We start from the raw sequence: 21,171 nt of genomic DNA on the forward strand, positions 1-21,171 counted from the left end.
TGAACATCTCTCAGACTATTTAAACATTTAGTTACTTGTTAGGATTCTTAATTGTTTGAAAACCTACACATAAGTATTAGACTCACCCTGTGTTCAGGGGGAATAAATGATAAAACTTTAACTTGATGCCACCAATACATTCATTCTTATTGTATTCTGACAAGATTCCTTTAAAATTATTTGTTTTCACAATATTAAGTGTTAAAATATGTATACAGTACAGATAAGTTAACAAACAAGTTAAGCTACAGCAGTACTTGATATTTAAAGTCAATATGACTTAGCAGTTATGATCTACTGTATATAAAACTGTGAATCTATTTCAGTACAGTATTTCATCCTGCTTCATTTGGCTTCATAAACAAAGCATACCAAACATTTACTCCAGATTATTTTGTAGCAAAATGAAGTATCGGTTTTAAGATTCATATTATCGATTTTCACATGTACTCTGAACTGACTGAATTTTAGTTTTGAAATTAATATTACAGCATTTAAGAAATGTACAATTATTAGTCCTTTATAGTTATTCAAGTTTAGAATTTTAGCAAGAAAAGTAGTTTTTAAACTGAGGAAGTTGTAAAATTAGCTCACATGATGACTTTGAAAATAAAAGTCGCTTTGTAAGTTTTTTATTTAGAAAGGTTATTTGAAAATTCACCCATTGGTTACAATTCAGATTGTGACCATCTAAAATTGATTCGCACATCACAAAATATATGAATAAATGATCATAAGAATTTTGATTGAGAAAGGTAAATGGTGTTCTTTGAGGTGATGTGATGATATGTTTAATATTAAGTTGGTAGTGTCTTTAATATAAAGAATTTATTTCTAAAGCCTTCTATTAGGGATTTAATACCAGATTTTTAAACCACAGTAATTTCGGATGAGTTTAATGTTTAATTTATTGGCTTTTTAAATTGCCTCAGTTCATTCAGAATTTTCTGAATCTGTTGGGCGGATCAACATTTTGGTTGATTTGATAGAGTATAACCTTCCATTTTGAGACTTCCAGCATATTCCTCTTCTCCTCTCTGGCTTAGTCTTTGCTTTTGGCTTGTTATATTTACCATTTAGGTTGTTTTCCCCACATACATCATGGCACCACCAACCTCCTAAAAAGGATAGATACGCAGTTTAATAGATACAAGCTCATACGTAGTTACTGTTATTATATTTCTCCAGTGAGTATATCTTCATTTCTTATAAATATAACAGTGTTGTATACATATATTCCAATTTAAAAGAATTTATACAAGTCTCATATACCTGACCAAAAATAAAATATCTGAGAAAGGTTAGAGGTAAAATACGTACTCAAACTAGAATCAAGTTAACACTTACGTTGAGACGTTTACCTATAGAGAAAATGTTTATATTGGATTCAGATTTTAAAGAGTTGTCTGACATTGAAAGATATTATCTATTACTTTGGGAAGATATTTTGAAACTTTGAAAATAAAGTATTTATATTAGGAACAGGTTACCTGAATTACTTTCTGGACAATTGAAGTGTCCTTTTGCTTTGTGATCCCAAGTAGAAAACGTCAAATCTTTGTGTTCCGGGAGTGCGTTGGGGACATTGCCAGCAATCTCAACTAGATGTAGTGTATAGTTGGTTTCATGATCTCCCAAGTGAAAAGAATATTCAATATAATGCTTGTTGTCTTTCCAATCTTCTAGCTCAATTCGTAAGATATATTTAGATTGCTTTACTAGGGAGTATATCTTCTCTAGACCCAACCAAAATTCTCCTGAAAAGAAAAGTTGTAAAAATCTGTGGATTGTTAACTGCAGATTAGGCAGCAACTATTTTTTTTGAGAGTGTTCTTTTTTCTTTGGTGTAAGTAGATTAGATGTTTTAGTCTTGAATCCCTTGGTTATTTTACAGTCTCGTAAAATATTTCTTTTTAAAACAATTTTATTGAAGATAGTTATGTTAAAATAGTAATAGGTGTTAAAATACAACAAGTGTTAAAATAGTAATAGGCCTACCTAAAGTCTGATTATCCTTTCTAAAATGGATATTATCAGGCATATTTCACAGGTGAAACGTGTTAGACTATTATAAGTACTTTTAGGGCTAGTCATTGGTAAAATATTATCTAACTTCTGGGTCCTTATATGTACTGGCTTTACTGTCAGCTGTTTATTAATATGAATATACTATCAAGAGATTTGTTAAGTATTTCCAGAGACTTGTATAATAATGTAATTTTCCTCAAATATAATTTTGGCCTTTGACATTTGCTTGATATATATGTTTTCTTTGTAGAAAAAGAAGGAAATAAATTAAAAAAAACACTTTAAATTAAAAAGCATAATTTTTAATAACTTTTCTCTATAATTAAAAAATTTTATTTGGAATTAAAAATATAACATATTGTAAATACAAATAGATATCTCTGATTATCACAATTACTCTCTTTAATTATCCCTTTTATTAAAGCATTTAAGGAAAAAAAGTCAAAATTTCCTTACTGCTGTTGAATTTGTAGATTTCATTTTAAGAATTGCAAAATACAAATGGCTTACTTTCTTGTAGAAATAAGTGAGTACTCTAGATTCTCTCAGAAGAAGATTTGGAGCTACAAAACGTATCACTCATTCTACCTTTTAGTTAGGGATTTAACTGGTAGTTTGAATACAGAATTGTTTAAATGATCAAGTAGTACTGAATGTTTAAAAATTCGATATAATAATGGATGTTATCCACTTTATTAATGAGTACATGTACATCACTCATGGATTTTTATAATGTGCTTTTTGGATTTTAAACCTGTGTCATTTATTTTTATTTTGCTTATTTTGTTTTTTACCTTATTTTGTGATCAAAATATAATCATTTACATTGAATTAAACTAAATTTATTTTAAACCACACATTGTATAGTATACATTTATCATATTTAAATAATTGAAATCTAAACATTTTGTACTGTACATCTGACAGCTTCCTTGTGCCTTCCAACTTTCAAATAGTTAATATCTAAAATGTTAATAAGAAAGTAGAATGACCAGTGATAAGGATGGTTTTCTTTGTAGGCCATTCATAGCGTTTAGCACTTATTTGAAGCACTTAGCCCTTAATCAAATTTATCTTTGATAATTATAATTATGATAATTAGAAGCCATCCAATTAAATTGTGATAAGTATACATAGAACAGACATGTAATTGTGAAAAGTATAATTCAAATAAAGACACTTGTAATAAGTTCAGTACTTACAAATGTGTAGTTATTTGTTAATAATTTATTTGAAGGCTGGGAGTGTTCCTCATGCATTGTATTTCTAATGCCCAGTCTGTAATAGGCTCTTAATAAATATTTTTAAGTTAACCAGTGAATGAAGTCAGCTTACCGTCAAGCCTCCCAAAACCATATTTGTAGTTTTCCCAAGTTTCATTGAAGTTTTGTGATCCATCTATTCGGTGTTGAATTAATGTCCATGAACTACCTGAATATAATGAACAGATTGTTTATTTTCAGTAGACTGATGCTGATAGTTGTAACAAAATGCGGTTTTTGTTTGGTTTTAATTGGTGGCTGTACAGGGTAGTTATTAATGTTGTTATGGTAATAACATTTTATTATTTATTATGAGCCCAAGAAGTTAAGTGAAGGGCAACTAATGAATTTGTCTTAATAAACTTATTGACAAAGGTCATTTTAGATTATTTTATAGAAAAAGATGGAGAATATTGAGTAAATGCCTGAGTAAATACATAAACAAGACAAATATAAGTACTAGATCTGTATAACTACTTGTGATATATATATTTCATTTTATATGTATTCAGAACAAAAATAACAGGATTAGCCTTACTAATAGGTAGTGAGTAACCTGAGCTAGCTACTGTCTAGTTTCTCTTAGGCTCGTTTTACCTGATGTAACATCACAGTAGACGTTGAAAACTTGAGAGTTGCTGGGTCTAATGGAATAGATGCCACTTGTATGTTCGCCTCTATTATAAATGATGGTACAATCAGCAGGAATGTCTAGAATCAACAAAATGTTATTAGGTAAGATACAGTAATAAAGAATGATATCTTTAGAGCTTGAGATTTTACTTGACATTTTATGGAATTGTGGTGACTGTAGCCTTCAGTCTTTTTCAGTAATGTGTTATTGAAAAGGTACTTTATGCTAAAGCGTTTTTATTAGATGGCATGTTTTACAAAGAATATCAAAATAGTTATTACCAAACTGATTTATTTTTAAGAAAAGTGGCAAAATTAGAATTTTAAACACTTTTTTCCCTTAGATCTAGGAAAAACATAAATAAAATACCACATATGAGATGTTAGTATAGTGCTTGGTGCATAGCAGGTAGTCAACAGATACATGAGGAAAGAGTGAACGTACATAGAGGAAACTAACAGAGAACTTTTTTCCTCTATGAATTACATTAAAAATAAATGTGTTTTCAAACTATATCTTTTTTTAAAGCTTGGGTAGGAATGGAGACTTTGTTCCCCCTCTTTTTTGTTTTTCTTATGGAAAGTAGAAACATTGAAGAGAATGCCATAATCTTTTCATCTGTATTCAACAGTTGTTAACATTTTGCTGTATTTGCTTTATAAACACAAATACATACAAATATGTATTTTGCTGTGCTATTTGAAAGGAATTTGCAAACATCATGCCCCTTAACCCCTTAGATATTTTGGCATCCATCTCTTAAACATGAGATTATTCTCTTACGTAACTATAATACTATAATCATTACATCTTAGATGTAACTAAGATGTAACTATAGATGTAACTTAGATGTAACTATATATATGTAACTTAGATGTAACTATAATCATTACATCTAAGAAAGTTAATAATAATTTTATATTATCTAATATCAAGTCTATATTTATATTTCCCTGATTGTCTTAATGTTTTATAGGGTTTAAAAAAATCACCAGGATCCAACTTAGGTTGACACATTATATTTGTTGGATTTATCTCTTTATTCTCTTTTAGTTAGTCTAGAACAGGCCCTGAGAATAGAGATTTTTGATGGAAATGTCAAAGAAGAACAATTTGACGATATTAGTTTCAAGAAGGAAACCCACCAAATTATCTTACCATCATGTTCTACATTTTTTGTTTCATTCAAGTGAAGAGAGGGAGTAGTTCTTGGTGCTCTTGGTTTAGAAGAAAGAGAATTTTCTGTGGATTCTTGAACACCAGTTCTTCTTAACTGATAAAAGAATATAAATCTACTTTAAAAAATGGTTCTGAATATACAATTAGGGGAAATCTGAGTTCATAATATGTTATTGTTTTCGATGTTAAGAGGGATAAGCAATGCTATACATATTATACAGACTTGCTGTTCTCAAAATATTTAATCAGGCACATAAAGAGTTCAAAAAAATAGAGAAAGACAAGGCAAAAAACAGAAATTGATCAGAAAACAATAAGATCAAAGGCAGAGACTTTACTTAGAATATTTTAATATGTTCTATTTATTTATATGAATGTAATATATATTCTGTTCAGTGACACAGGCAGATTTTAAATTTCATAATTCTCAGTTGTAGGTCTTAAGACCTAGCACATAATTTGAACAAGGCTGCTTTCTTGATAGTTTTTGACATGTAATCATATTTGTAAAGGTAACAAATAGGCAGTTTTATTTGTGTACTTTTAATATATTCAATATTGCATTGTCTGTTGTGCTGGGTTTGCAGTTTATTGACCGATAGCTTTTCTTATTGATGGGTTGAGAAGAGCAGAGTACATAATGTGTTATTAGTGTTAGTTTTTTGATGTCAGCATAAATGGCATTTCCTAGGATATAATGCATAAAGATCCATTGTAAAGTTCACTTACTGGATGTTAGTCTTTTCTACTAAGTAACTGTGATCTTATAGTAACTTAACTTTACAGTTTTGGTTTCTTAATTTAAATTTGAATAAGTTGGGTCAGATGATTTAAGGCTTCTTCCAACTTAGAATTCATTGTTGAATTCTTCATACATTTTATTATTAGACAGAATGTATATTATTTTATAATAGTGACATTTTGCTTTTGTGAGCAGGTTCATTTACTCATTATAAAAGATATAGGAAAAGAATTAGAAAAATAGCATATAGTAAGAAGGAAATTATGGAAATCAAAACTAGCTGGCAAAAACCCCTTTTCAGACAGTTAGCAAAAATAACCTACTAAAATTATGAGTCATAAAATTACTGAAACATAATGTGTTTGTTTGGTGGAAATTGGTAATATTTGTTTTATAGTTCTGGGCATCTATTTTTTTAATATACCAGTTTCTTCAGGTCTGTATTATTTTTGAAACTCTCTTGAACAGCTGTTTAGTAGTATTATTACTAATTAATATTTTTGAACTATAGTACTGTTTATTGGAAATCTTAGATTTTGTCATAGTTTATTCCAAACACGTATCTACCTTGCTCACCTAGCCAGTTATTTACATTGTAGATTAATTATATTGTTGGATATTAAACTTTAATTATTAGACATATAGCTTCTAATAATAATATTAATCATAGTAAGTTTTTATTGACTTCTTTGTGCTAAATGTGACATTACCTTTATTAACATGTATTTATTAAGTGCCTACTATGTGTCAGACAGAGTTCTATATTTTGGAGCTATAGCAATTTTAAAAAATAGAAGAAACTTTCTGTACTTATGGAGCTTACATTCTAGTGCAGGGACAGACAAGATAAATAACTCAAATATGTATTATGTTAAATAGGGGTAAGTGTTAAGGAAGAAAAGAGAGTAATGAAGGAGGTAGCAGGTTTCAAGCATGGGTGTAGGGGATTATAATTTCTTTCTTTCTTTTTTTTTCTTGTTGAGTTTTTGTCTAGTTCGTTTATTAGAATGTACATAAATATCCACATTGAATGGAATTAAACATGAATATGGGATCATGGTGTAGAGGACAGGTCACTGACCTAGGAGTTAGCCCATCTGTGTTCTGACCCAGCTCTGACACATGACTGTGAATATTCCAGTTTGTCTAGAGTATAAGGTGGATTGGGAGGTAAGGCAAGAGGCCAAATAGGTAAGAAGCAAAAGAATAGGTGGCACCTGGGGGATTATAATTTATGATTAAGTTATCTGGGAAGGCTTCTTTGAGAAATTTGTATTTGAGAAAGACCTAAAGTGATTAAGAGTGGGCCCATGCAGATACCAGGGTGAAGAGCATTCCAGACAGAGAGCAACAAGGGCAAAGACCCTGAGATAGCGGCCTGATTGATGTGTTTGTGTAACAGTAAAAAGCCAGTATGACTAGAGTACAGGAGGTGAAGTCAGTGAGATGATTAAGAGTCATCTGGGTCTTATGGGCCACTACGAGTGAGACCGGAAGCCATTGTGCGGTGTTGAACAAAGAGAGAGAGAGTCTAATTTAAATTTTAACTGAATCTCTTTGGCTGCTATGTTGAGGATGTACTTTGCATGAATTAATTCTTTTTTTCTCACAACAGTCTTGTAAGACAGATTCTTTTATTATCTACATAGAGTACATTAGGAAACTGAGAAGGGGTTAAGTAATTTATTCAAGGTCACACAAAAGTTTTAGAGCCAGAATTCAACCCCAGGTAGTTTATTAGCTTCAGAGCCTGCAAACCTAATGATCATGCTGAGGTGATCCTTTTATTCACTATCCAACTATAATTATTTTAAATAATTTTAGGGTCCAGTGTTTTCATAAACCTAAATTTTATGTAAAAGATTGGACATACTATTAAAATATTGACTTACCTGATTTTCAATTTCTTTTATTTGACTGTGTTGTTGATTTAATTGTCTGTATTGTTCTTCCACGATCTGAAGAAGATCTTTGATGCTATTATCTTGCTGTTCTACAAAAGTCTGGACATAGATTATAGGTTGGTTAGAAGTTTCTTTCTTTTTTGTTAAATTAGACTTTTTTATTTCCTATAACACTATCACAATCTAATTTTTTAAACTAATACTGGATTAGAAAAATGATATTGGCAAACCTTTTCCCTTGTATTCCTCTTTCACATAGTACATACTTGAGTTTTTGTGTTTTATTTAAAATGTACCATCTCTAAAATCTGATTTCCTGAACTTTAAACTACTTCAATTAAATGAAAAAAAACCAATATTTTAATATCGTTTCCATTAACTGTATTACTTTTATACATTTTAAAGATGGGAGAATAGTTATACAAGTTATATTCCTTTAGCTTTTTACTTGCCTCCAGTAATTTGCAATAGTATAATAATTTAGTGTTCTAAATTTCATTGCTTAACTGTCTTGTAATTTTCATCTGAAATGCAAAGTTTAGTTATTTTCATAAATAATGTTAGGGAAACAAAAACCAACTTGAAATTATAATGGGAAAATTTATTTCCTGGAGTCTTTTTTTCATGAGAAAAATATAGTGTTTCAACAGTTCAACAAAGTATTTCAAGTAGCATGTTTTAAAATATTTTTTTAAAAAGATCCACATTGAAAACATAATCATGAACCCTCTTTGTTTTATACTTACTTTGAGTGAAGTTATTTCCGGGTGTTCCTGAATTTCAGGTTGATTTTTAATTAAATTGGTTAATTGGTCCTCCAGGTATCTCACTTTTTGTTGAAGTAGAATTTTTTCTTCAAGGAGACTTTCAAGCTTTGAGTTGAGTTCAAGTGACATGTTCTTTACTTCTTCATTTTTGACTTGCAGTCTGGATGTAGTTCTTCTAAGTTCCTTTTCTTCTTCTTTGATTTCGTTGGTTTGCAGTGATAAGTCATAAAAAGACTGATCAAATATGTTGAGTTTTTGAAATATGTCATTAATTTGGCCCTTAGTCTTATGAACAAAGTCTTTAAGACCATGTCCTAACTGAAGTAGGCCATTGGCTAAAATTTTTACATCATCTAACATAGCAAATCTTGATTTTGGCTCTGGAGATACAGAATCAAATGATGAATAATCTTGGTCAATTCTGGAAGAAATAACTAGAGGAGCAATAAAAAGAAAGAGCTTAATAGGGTACATTTTTATCCTAATTATTCACTTTAAAATGATTTGGAATTCGTTTTTTTTTCCTGCAAGCATACCTAGACTTCTGAACTCTCTATATAACACTATTTGCCGCATAAACAGTAAGGTTGGCAGGTGAATATAGTTAATCATTAAGCTGTTTAAACTTGTATGAATGTAACCTTCCACATTGAGTTAGATCAATGCTAAATGAAGTCAAAGAAATGAACAAAGAATTTAATAGGTCATTTAAAATGGTTATTGTATTTAATTTTGCTGTATTATAAACTGCACTTTCAGTGTTATGAGATCTACCTGTTTTTAAAAGCTCATTTTAATTTATCATGATTTTTAAAGAGATTTACAAGTAAATACCAAATTCTTTTGACTGATAAATTCATCATTAAAGTTGAGGAAAAATTAATGAATTAAGTATACACTTCCCAAATTGTATTTTAGATTTTTTGGAAACAGTGATCGATTAAAAAAAAAATGCCTTCTCTGTGAAGCCTTCCTCCACATCTGCAGGTGGTGTTAATGCTGCATTCCCATGGTACTCTGTATAAGCTAACATATGATTATATATTCCTTATTATTTGTCATTGTAATTATTTGTTAGTATATCTTTTTGCTTCAGATAATCTATCTAAATCATATTTGTATATTTTCACAAAATCCCATACATTAAAATATATTTCATCCTTTTTCTCTGTTATAGTCTATGTCTCTATGTTCTAGCCTCCTCTTTTCCGTGTGCCCACTGTAAGACCAATAGATTATGTGGTTTTCTAAGGTCAACCAGAATTAAATATTGGGTTGACCAAAAGAAAGGTTTGTTCTTTTTTTTCCATAAGATGGCTCTAGTAGCGCTTAGTTGTCTTTAACTTCATTCAAAACAATTTTGTTAGATTGTATGTGATAGCTGTCATATCAGTGTGCATTTAAAAAAAGACTTACAAAATTGGTGAATTTTTGCATAGCCATTTTAATATTGAAGATGGAAGAAAAAGCAACATTTTGGCATATTATGCTTTATTATTTCAAGAAAGGTAAAAATGCAGCTGAAATGCATAAAAAGACTTGTGCAGTATATGGAGAAGGTGCTGTGACTGATCGAACATGTCAAAAGTAGTTTGCGAAGTTTTGTGCTGGAGATTTCTCACTGGACGATGCTGCACTGTCGGGTAGACCAGTTGAAGTTGGTAGCGATCAAATCGAGACATTATTGAGAACAATCAACCTTATACCATACAGGAGATAGCTGACATACTCAAAATATCCAAATCAAGCGTTGAAAATCATTTGCACTGGCTTGGTTATGTTCATCGCTTTGATGTTTGGGTTCCACATAAGTTAAGTGAAAAACAACCTTCTTGACTGTATTTCTGCATGTGCTTCTCTACTGAAATGTAATGGAAATGTTCCGTATTTAAAACATTGTGATGGGCAATGAAAAGTGGATACTGTACAATAATGTGGAATGGAAGAGATCATGGGACAAGCAAAATAAACCACTACCAACCACAGCAAAGGCTGGTCTTCATCCAAAGAAGGTGATGTTGTGTATATGGTGGGATTGGAAGGGAATCCTCTATTATGAGCTCCTTCCGGAAAACCAAACGATTAACTCCAGCAAGTACTGCTCCCAGTTAGACCAACTGAAAGCAGCACTCAACAAAAAGCATCCAGAATTAGTCAACAGAAAACGCATAATATTCCATCAGGATAACGCAAGACTGTATGTTTCTTTGATGACCAGGCAAAAACTGTTAAGCTTGGCTGGGGGGTTCTGATTCATCCACTGTATTCACCAGACATTGCACCTTTGGATTTCCATTTATTTTGGTCTTTACAGAATTCTCTTAATGGAAAAAATTTCAATCCCCTGGAAGACTGTAAAGGGCACCTGGAACAGTTCTTCACTCAAAAAGATAAAAAGTTGGGAAGATGGAATTATGAAGTTACCTAAAAATGGCAGAAGGTAGTGGAACAAAAGAGTGAATACATTGTTCAATAAAGTTCGTGGTGAAAATGAAGAATGTGTCTTTTATTTTTTTTTATGAACCAAAGGCACTTTTTGGCCAACCCAATACTTAAAATGTCAGAAACTATTTGCCCATTATAAGTTTTTCTAAAGTTTGTGTGCTTGGTAACAATATTCATGATCTAAATTTAACAAAACCAAAAAATTAATAGTATGATTAAAAATAATGTTCCCCTGTGCTTCTAACTTAGTGTTAAAAGGAAAAATACTAAATGTTTCAGTTAAATTATAAGTGATTATTTTTCTTGAGTGTTCATATTAAGAACTATTTTTGAGAAAATAATAAATACTTTTAAAATGCCTTATCTTGACAAATTAATATAGTAAAATTGTTAAGAGTGTGGTCTTTGGAATCAGATTATGGTCTGGTCCAGAAGCCAGATCTAGCTATCCTGCCTTAGATAAGTTACTTAACCTTCCCACACCTCAGTCTCCTCTTCTGTAAGTTGGGTATTTTTTTTTGGTACATACTTAAGGAGAAGCAAAAGAAGTAGTATGTGTAAAGTACTTAGAACAGTGTCTGGCAAATAGGAAGTACTCAAAATGTTAGTTATTATATCCATGAAATTACCTTCTAATTTGTGTGTGTGTATGTGTGTGTGATTAGCCCTATCTAAATGAAATTTTTCATAAATGCAATAGCTCTTTTTGCAAAGGGAAAAGTTTTAACATAATGAATTTCAGTTTATATGGTAAATTATCAAGCAAAACTTTACAAAATTTATCATTTCCAAATTTATTCTTAGAAATGCTTCTTCCTGGAGTAAAACAGAGACCCTTTCTTTTGGTGATTTAGGATTAAGGGCTTTTGGATAGAACAGTTGCAGTAGATGTAGTAAACCACAGTGGCTAAGAGTTTGATTCTGGAGAGAGACTGGATGAATTGGAATCCTGGCTGTGCTGTTCTTCAGCTCTGTGAAATTACTTAGCTTTTCTGACCTCTGTTTTCTTGTCTATCAAGTGAAGATAATATCTACTCTATAGAATTATATAAAGACTAAAAATATTTTAAAGCACTTAGAGCACTACCTAGTGTTTAGTAAACATTACACAGTATTATATATGAGTATTCTTTTGTAATTAAAAAGGCAATGCACTTATGTAATATTGCTGTAATATTTTATTGGTAAATATTATCTAGTCTTATGTTAAGATGACATAAATTGGGAAGTTTTGCTAGAGTCTGGGTTTTCTGAGTTTTGGTCTCTTGGACCTTGATAAGTACAAGGAATTATGTCTTTTGTTTAGCCTGTATATACTTTTTCTAAGTGTCCAATACAGAACCACATAAATATTTCTGTTTGTAAGAGAAATATAGAATGCAAGTAGATAAAAATATACTAATACTTCCACTAATGAAGAAGAAAAACAAAATATTTTTCCTTATTCTTCATTTTCATCTTACCTTTACCACTGGTACATGTTATGGAATTATAGAAGTGTATGTTGAACTAATGAAGAAATTTGAATTTCCTCCCTTTTTTTAAAAGAGATATGTTAGTGTTGTGATCATTGGTCCTGAAGGGCATATTTTGAAACTTCTAACTAAACTGTCTACTTTTCTGGCTTAAAACTATTGACCCTGATATTTCATCCATTTTCTAGTTGAGGGGGAATGGAGATGAGCCAGCTTCTTGTCTCTATTGTACTATAAGCTGTTCATTGGTAAGATCTATATCTGTTTTAAATTTATATCCTGTATAGCACTTTAGTACAATGCCTAACATGCTGGAGAAACCATACATTTTTATTGAATGAGTAAGATAATGATAAAGTCTTAACATGGGAGTTTTTCAAACACAAAATTTGCATATAATAGATACACCTTTTTGATATAGGAGGTTCTTTTCAGAGAAAGGAATTTGAAAAGTAGTCCCTTCCAGTGCATGAAAGTAACTGGACACTAATACCAAAGAAAGGCTGTGTGAAGAAATTTCCTTCTATTTGGTTACTCTGCTGGAGTATTGACACTTTTTGCACAATTTATATATTTCCTCACATGTAACACAAAAAGATAGATTAGAGGCAGCGGTTGCATATTCTTGGTTTATAGTATATATTGTCTCTGGGTAGAAATATCTGGATAATTTTTTTTCTTACCATAGTTTGACATGTTATTTAATATAATTAAAATGAATAATTTGCCTAATTATAAGCTGTGGAAGAGTGTCAACATGGGAAATGTAATGAAAGTAGTAATTTTGTAAATGATTTTTACATCTACCTTTTAATGCCCCCTGTCTGAGTACACATTGTTAAAGGCAGAATCTAATCTTTGCTTGAACTTGTGCCTGTATAAATAGAACTCTGATAAGATGTAACCAGTAAAAACTTAAAATTTTTATGCCAAAGAAAATAAGAAACTAAGCAAAATTAAGACCTAATTTAAGAATTCCTAGTTTCAAAGAACTAATATACAAAACTTCTTAGCTGCATAGAATTTTAGGACATTTGGGAGCTTTGTTTAAATTCCAAGCAAAGCAAAGTCCCTTATCCTCCCCCAGGTTGTGCAATCTTATGGAGATTTGAGTTCCAAATAAAACACAAGGCACTTGGAATCTGTTGAATATAGTATCACTAGTAATTTCTTCCTTTTAAACTGTGGTCATTTGTTTTTGAATTAATATATTCTGTAGAAAGATTCTAAAAGTAACTGAGAAAAGCATATTTATAAATAGAAATATTTATAGTAACTAAAGAATAATGCCAGAGTAATATCAATACGTTAGCTCCCTTTTCCTCTCTTTGTCCAGAACAGCACTGTCCAATGGAAATATAGTGTGAGCTATATGTGTAAAAAACTGAAAAGAAACAAGTGAAATTAATTTTAATAGTATGTTTTGTTTAATCCAAATCTAGTATGTATTTTATGGTCTCACTAGACCATATGGTCTCACTAGACCATATTATTGGACAGCAGAGGTCCAGAAGATGAGTGACTTTCGAAGGAATCATTTTGTTTATCTTAGCTTTTTTCTCATGTTCACTATTAATAAATGTTAATTTGTTATGTTGAAAGTATTTATCGTGGAAACTCAGATATTTGAAAAACCTATAAAAAATAAAAATCCTGACTCTTCCCTATTAACATTTTGGGGTCTATCATACCAGTTCCCTTGGATGACTGCCTAAATGTAATTTTTTTTTTAACACAAATGGGAGTGTGTTATATATAGCTTGTGTTATATATATAAATTGATTCAAGACCATAACATTTTAAAATTTATTTTCATATGAGTGCCTATACCATATCCTTTTAAATGGCTGCACAATCTTTTATTATATGGATGCACCTTAATTTAATCATCTGCCTGTCAATGATCATTTCAGTTGCTTGCAATTTTCTGATTACAAACAATATGCATAGAAAAGGTGTTTATGTTTGTGTATACATATTTTCATATGATAAGTTCATAGATGTTAACTTTCAAAGTAGATTTCTCTTGTCAGATTATCCTTTAAAAGAATTGTGCCAATTTATATCCCTACCAAGAGTATATGAGAGTTCCTCTTTTCCCATGAATTTTTACCAATGCTTTAAATTGACAAAGACAAAAAATATTGATAAACCTAGTAGGCACATATATCTAGTTTATTTTGCTGTCTGTCTTGCTCTCTTTGTGAATTACCTGAGAATTATCTGAGTCTCCCTCCCCCCATCAAACTCCCCACCCCTTTTTTGTTTGTCCCTTTCTGAATAATTTTAGGAATTATTCACATGTGATGGATACTAACTCTTTGTCATGTGTGTAGCGAACAGTGTTCTTCCAATTTGTCCTTTGTCTTCCACTTGTGTTTATGGTATCCCCTGCTCTGTAGAGGCTTTAAAATTTGTCTTTTATGATTTTTTGTGGCTCGTGCTCAGAAATGCCTTCGTCACCTATAAAATATGGTCTCTTTAAAGGTTTTCTAGTACTTTTATGGTTTTATTTTTATTATTTAAAACTTTGATTTAATCTGGAATTTGTTTTGAGGAAGTGGTGAAATATGAATTCAGCCTTAAAAAAGGCCAGTCAGCTATCTCAGCAACTCAACACTTTTCATTGATCTACCTTCTCTCTGCTGATTTAAAGTTCCTCTGAAGGAGTATTATAAATGCACGGTAAAGACTTACTGGGTTTATGTGGAAATTTATTAGTGGAGTTAGCAGTCAAATGAAAAAGAGTCTAGGCTAAATGCATGCCTTTCACCTTCATAGACAAGTTGAATTTAAAATTGTATTGCTTATATTAGAAATCAAGCATAGCTTAATGTTCAGTTAATTCGCATTTCATATGAAAATTCAAACTCCAGAAGAGTTAAGTAACTAAAATATTATGTGAGTTCTGTACTATTCATTCATTCAATCAATCATTTATTCATATGAGGAACTATTCTAGGCACTGGAAATATAGCAGTTAACTAGATTCGTAAGGTCCTTGCCCTCATGGAATTTGGGCTTTATTTAAGGAGATACATAAACAAGAAATAATGTACAAACAAACAAGATAATTTAGGATTATCTTAAGCAGATTATTTAAGAGTTGTGAATGGGATAACAAAGTGATGTTATGTGGGGAGGTAAAGTGAGGCTTTCTAAGACTCGAAAGATGGGAAGGGGCCAGTTATGTCCATATCCACAAAGCTAAAACAGTAGTAATCCAAATGCAGAAATTGAGGGGTGGGGGAAGGCATGATGTGTTTTGCTTTTCTGTGTGTTTTGCATGTCTATCGTACTTGAAAATTTCTCACGGGAATTTATGGGCAGATTCTTTAGTTTCAAGTCCTCTTGTGGGCCCCAGTGACATTCTATGTTCATAGCATTTATCATACTGCAAGTATGCCTGTCTTATTCTCCCTCCAGACTGTGAGTTCTATGAAGTCAAGAACTTTGTCTTTTATCTCTATATTCTCAGTATCTAGTATACTGCATACTCAATAAATGTCACAATGAGGCATTATAAACATAATAAAGGCCGATCTGTTATCATGTGCTTTGGATCCTGTTCTCTCCCACCATTTCAGGAATCATTACATTCTTGTTCTAGTGTATGCAAACTCTGTCTCAACTAAATTCTTTTCATTAGGATTTAATCGAACTTAAACCTTTCCAATCTTAAAAAGCTTCCCAAATCCCTATGTTCTGTCTCCAACTATTGCATTATCTTTCTCCCATTCTCAGCTACACTCTTCAGAATTTCACTTATTTCATTTTCTTACCTCCTACTTACTCTTTAAACCTACTTTTGTCTGTTTTCAGCCTGAGATTTCCAGTGACTTTGAAGTTGCTAAATTCAGTTGACATTTTTCATTTCTTACCTTATTTGGTCTGTGAATAGCATTTGACACTTAACTCATAATTCTGCTTGTAATTTCTTCCTTGGGCTTCCTTGCCACTGTACTTCCATGGTTTTCCTTCTGTTTCTTTGTGGGTGCCTTATCAGTCTTTGTAGGCTCATCCTCTTCTGGATGACCACATAATCTTCAAGTTCCTTAAGACTCCTTTGTTGGAATAATACACAATGAGAGTAATTAAGTGATATTTTAGTTCTCTCATAGTTGATGTCCTTGAGAATGATTCTCAGCACAGGAAAAATGATATATAAGTGCAAGATAGAAAAGAATGAATAAAAACCTTGTATTCTTGAATTTGAATTTGGATTATCACTATGAACTCAGGATATATTTCATGTTAAAAGCATTTTCCCCTAACTCTTTCAACTTTAAAAGGCCTAGAAACAATGAATAACCCACAATGAGTGGCCTGGAAAAACATTACCCATTCAAAAACCCCAACTCCTTGGAGAAATGGCTGATTCCAGGTTTGGGAAGAAAGTGTACAAGAAGAGCCTGGAAGGTCTTCTCGTAACAGGTAGTAAGAAGCCGTCAAAGACTATTTTGACTGAATCAAAAGGAATCATGAGCCAGTTTGAATCGACCTTTTCACCTGTCAAAGATGGTACAGTTTGAACACCAATAAAGATAATAACTGCAAAATATTGAAACCCGTTAATATGTTTGGTCCGTGAGTTTATAAGTGATGCTGTAAAAGAAAGACACAATTGATCCCTTTTAGAGGAATGTAATGTACCAACTGATTATTTTGAAAACTGGCAGCTAATGGAAAAGAATCAAGCATTTATTCTTGCCTCTCATATAATGGCTCACTGGCAAAGCAAATAGTAGATAAGGAAAAGTGCTCTTCATAGAGATATTCCAGCTGTTAAATAAAGAAGCAATGATAGAATATCACCTTTTGGCAATCCTTAATGAGTTAATGGATTTAGGCATTGGTCATCATTGTCTACTAATTGCACAAAAAATGAAACAACAACCAAACATTTTCCTCCTGATAGAAGGACACAGTACCATTTATGAAGTGATCTTGCCACCAAAATTTGACCAAGGTTCTAGATTCAACTCTCAATTCATAGAAAACACAGAGGAACATGTTAAATGTCACTACAGTGTGCAGTTAGTAAAATCCAGCCTCTGGAAAAATCTACACAAAAATATCAATAATTCTTCAACAAATGTATTGCAAAGGGAGTAGATGAAAAGACTTCTCCATGATCAACTAAGTACCTGTCTGTTCCTCCCATAGCTTCTGCATACTTCTCTCACAACACAGCATTGTTTTGAAATGGTCTTGTTTATAGGTATTTCCGTGCCATTAGATGTGTGATATATTTTACCTCTTTTTATCTTGTTTTTAACTTTTGACATTTTAATAATAATGTGCCTTGGTGTGGGTCTCTTTGAGTTCATCTAATTTGGAACTCTCTGAATTTCCTGGATCTGGATGTCTGTTTCCTTCCTCAGATTAGAGAAGTTTTCAGCCATTATTTCTTCACAGTTTTCCGTAAATAGGTTAATGCCACTATACATCCTGCCCTGCAACCTTTTTTTCATCCAACATGCTGGGTATCTCTTTCTGCATTAATAAATACTGCTGCATATTGTCATTTTTTGGGACTCTGAAATGTATTCTTCTTTTAATATATCTTAATTAATTAGTCCAGTACTGATGAACATGTTTCTTTATAATTATTTCCTAATATAAAAAATGTCATGCATTTCTTTGAACACACCCATTTGTACGTATGTGCAGTTCTCTCCTTAGACTAGAGGTGGGTTTGTTGGGTCAAAGCGTATGTTCATTTAAAATTCCTATATTGCTCTACCACCTTCTAGAAAATTTAGACCTATTTTCATTGTCCTAGCAGTTGATGAGGAGGGTTTTATTATGCTTGAAGTCTTGTTCATCAGCTCTGAGCAAACACTAGTTTTTAGGTAAAGTAACTCTCAATCTTTTTTTTTTTTTTAAGCCCTCTCTTTTGGTGCCTTTCCTTGAATTATTTCTCATCTCTGTGTTGGCAGCAGGGACTATTAAAGCTGTGTAAGATGCAACTGGACATGAAGTCGAATAATTGTAGAGTAGTATGTGATTTTCTCATAGTAACTACCTAATACTGTTATACGTACCGTATTATCATATGTGTTTTTGAATAATAATGTAGAATATTATACCTCTTAAAACCTTGATCACATTTATACAAAAAGCCTGATTTCTAAATGTCATCCTATTTATATCTGCTTGGAGAAACTAAGATAATATTAGAACTGTCTTTTAACTTCTTAATAATGTTTCTGTTCATACTTGTTTATTTCCCAGTAGCCTCTTCTAGAGGAAAGAACATGCATTTTTAAGTCTGACTGAACTGTATTCTCATTTCGGCTTTGCCACTTATTTGATTGTATGTGAAAATCTCTTAACTTTTCTGGGCCTCAGTTCATCTGCAAAAGGGGGATATATTTGATTGCTGTCTGTTTGAATGACTGCTCTAAGGATCAAATCAAACATTGTATGTGAAAATAGCATAGTGTCTAGCAAATGCTAATGATTCAATATTTGTTCATCTGTTTCTTTTGTGGTGTGTAGTAGTGATACATAGTGTTTTTAGATATGTATTCACTATCATGTATACTATTGCCTTCACAGAAACCTTCTCTACGTATACCCTCAGAGTCTCAATTTTGCCAACCGTCAAGGTTCTGCCAGAAATATAACAGTTAAAGTCCAGTTTATGTATGGGGAGGATCCTAGCAATGCCATGCCGGTAAGAAATGTTCTTTACATTTGCTATTCTTCATATACGGTTCAAATAGACCTTTTTGGGGGCAGGGAAGGTAATCACTTGGTTGGCAGCTCTGAACTGGAAATGAATGTGATCTTGCAAACAAAATTTCAGACTTCATTACTTCCTGTACAGGTAGTAATGAGTTTATTTGAAGTCTTATTTATTGAGGACTTGGTATATGCTAGGCACTCCCAGAGATACAAAGATGAATAAGACATAATCTAGAGGATATTCAGAATACATAAAATTTTAAAATAATGAACTTCAGAAGAGGGCCAGATCAGAATCACCTAGGGTACTCTTAACAGAGCAGATACCTCTTCTCTACGCTTCCATCTGTGATCCTGATTCCCGGCCTTTAGAATGAAAGGCCAGGTAAGGGAGGTGGAAAGTGGTGGGTAGTATTATGGGGTTGTGGTATAGTTTGAAAATGCCCCCCCAGGTGATTCTAATTTGCATGGTTCTTACCATCTTTGTTGAGAAACTCTGGCAGTAGTTCTTAACTTTGGCTGCATTTTACACTCACTTGGGGAGCTTTTAAAAATACCAATGCCCAGACAATCCCATTCCAATTACATTATAATCTCTGGGGTGGGATACCAGGCAGATATCAGTATTTTTAAATCTCCCCAAGGGATTACATTTTGCAGCCAATATTGATAACCAAGGTATGTGCTAATTATTAGAAGATTGGTAGTATAGGGTTTCAAAGGTATAGGTGTTCAGAGGAAGGAGAGAATGCCTCAAAGGTGGTTAAAATGTTCATAGCAGTGGATCTGTCTAGACTGTGGGGAAAGGAGAGCAATTCAAGTTGGAGAATGTCCTTCAACAGAGGTAGAGTGGTGAGTTGCCAGTGAGCCAGAGCAATGCAAGATAAGTCAGGAATAGTAGATTGAGGCTAGATTGGGGAGGTTCTTGACTGCCCACATTGTCATTTAGGATTTGTGGGACACTAGTAAATTCAGGTTCCATGAAAGTAGATTTTCAATTTACGGAGTAGGAGCTCATCTATCACTGTAGATGTGCAACCTCTGAAAGAACCCTAGTGGAATGAAAATGCGCTAAGAACAGGTGCACTGTTTACAGAGTTTTATTTTAGCCTTCTATGGCAGTCATTTGAATCAAGTTCTTTTGATTTTCTACAATACTTACTAAGAAAACTATATATTTTCCTTTCCACTGTAGCCTCAGTTTCATCAACATTTATAGATCTTGATAGCAGCAAGCACAAATTATTCATCTTTGTATTCTTCTATGGCAGCTGTTCCAGATCCTTGCATGTAATACATGCTGAATAAATATTTGTTCAATAAATGTAGAATTTATTTTTGAGGTTTGGAATGAGCATTTCATGCTTTTTACTAGCTCTTCATTTTTGCCGAAGGAATGAATGCACTAACCATAGTCAATGAAAAGATGCTGGATTGTGAAAATAGATGGCTCTGTTATCCTATATGTGAATGGCCATATGAATTTGAGCTTATGACAAATGTAGTATATGTAAAATAATTTGTTTTTATTTTTTGCCTAACAAACTCTTCCTTGTCTTAGCATACATATAGCCTCCTCTACAGAGCCCCAGCTGCGTCCAGCCATATCGGCAGTTATACCACTCCTTCATTTGGTGCTACCTTAGTGTCTTCTTACTTTTTTTATGGGCTGTTTCATTTTATGGTTATATGCTTGTTTCTTTATCTCAACCACTAGACTGTGAGCTCCTTGAGGGCAAGGACCATGTCTTACTCATATCTGTATCTTGCCTATCATAGTGCTTGGCATAATTGATGCTCAGTCTATGTTGATGAATGATTAAAAATACATGTTAAATGGTCAAAGGAACACTTTTCACTTTATATCATTGCATGTTATGAAAATAAGTTACTTTTTGAAAAACAATAGCTTCTCAGAGGGAAAAAAAGGTACTGCATTCCTTTCTCTTGTGTATTATTAGTGATATGAAAATATAATGCTTTTATGTTTATGTGAGTGGCTGGTTTGAAATAATGTATAAACACAGACACATTATATTTGC

General features: G+C 32.2%; 2 protein-coding genes across 13 annotated transcripts in view; one reads left to right on the forward strand and one right to left on the reverse strand.

Moving 5' to 3' along the window:
* Positions 1–21,171, forward strand: part of DOCK7 (dedicator of cytokinesis 7) — a 212,703-nt gene that overhangs the window by 74,746 nt on the left and 116,786 nt on the right. For 11 of the 12 annotated variants that reach the window (XR_002173088.3, XR_012324513.1, XM_019919425.3 and 8 more), the window contains one exon: positions 19,001–19,118. Coding sequence is in view for 10 of the 12 variants with exons in the window: in XM_019919425.3 (XP_019774984.1) it covers positions 19,001–19,118 (118 nt within the window). In the remaining 2 variants the exon portion in view is untranslated. Of the gene's footprint in view, positions 1–19,000; positions 19,119–20,690; positions 21,121–21,171 lie in introns of those variants that run through there. The other variant, XM_019919427.3, reaches the window with a different exon arrangement.
* ANGPTL3 (angiopoietin like 3) lies at positions 934–8,990 on the reverse strand. Its single transcript, XM_033865612.2, has 7 exons — positions 8,496–8,990; positions 7,738–7,848; positions 5,083–5,197; positions 3,888–4,001; positions 3,364–3,459; positions 1,491–1,757; positions 934–1,118 (listed from the first exon to the last, which is right to left on the reverse strand). The coding sequence occupies exons 1-7, from the start codon at positions 8,988–8,990 to the stop codon at positions 934–936; spliced, it is 1,383 nt and encodes a 460-aa protein (XP_033721503.1).

This window comes from Tursiops truncatus, chromosome 1, assembly GCF_011762595.2.
Source record: "Tursiops truncatus isolate mTurTru1 chromosome 1, mTurTru1.mat.Y, whole genome shotgun sequence".
In the NCBI taxonomy this organism is placed as follows: Eukaryota; Metazoa; Chordata; class Mammalia; order Artiodactyla; family Delphinidae; genus Tursiops; species Tursiops truncatus.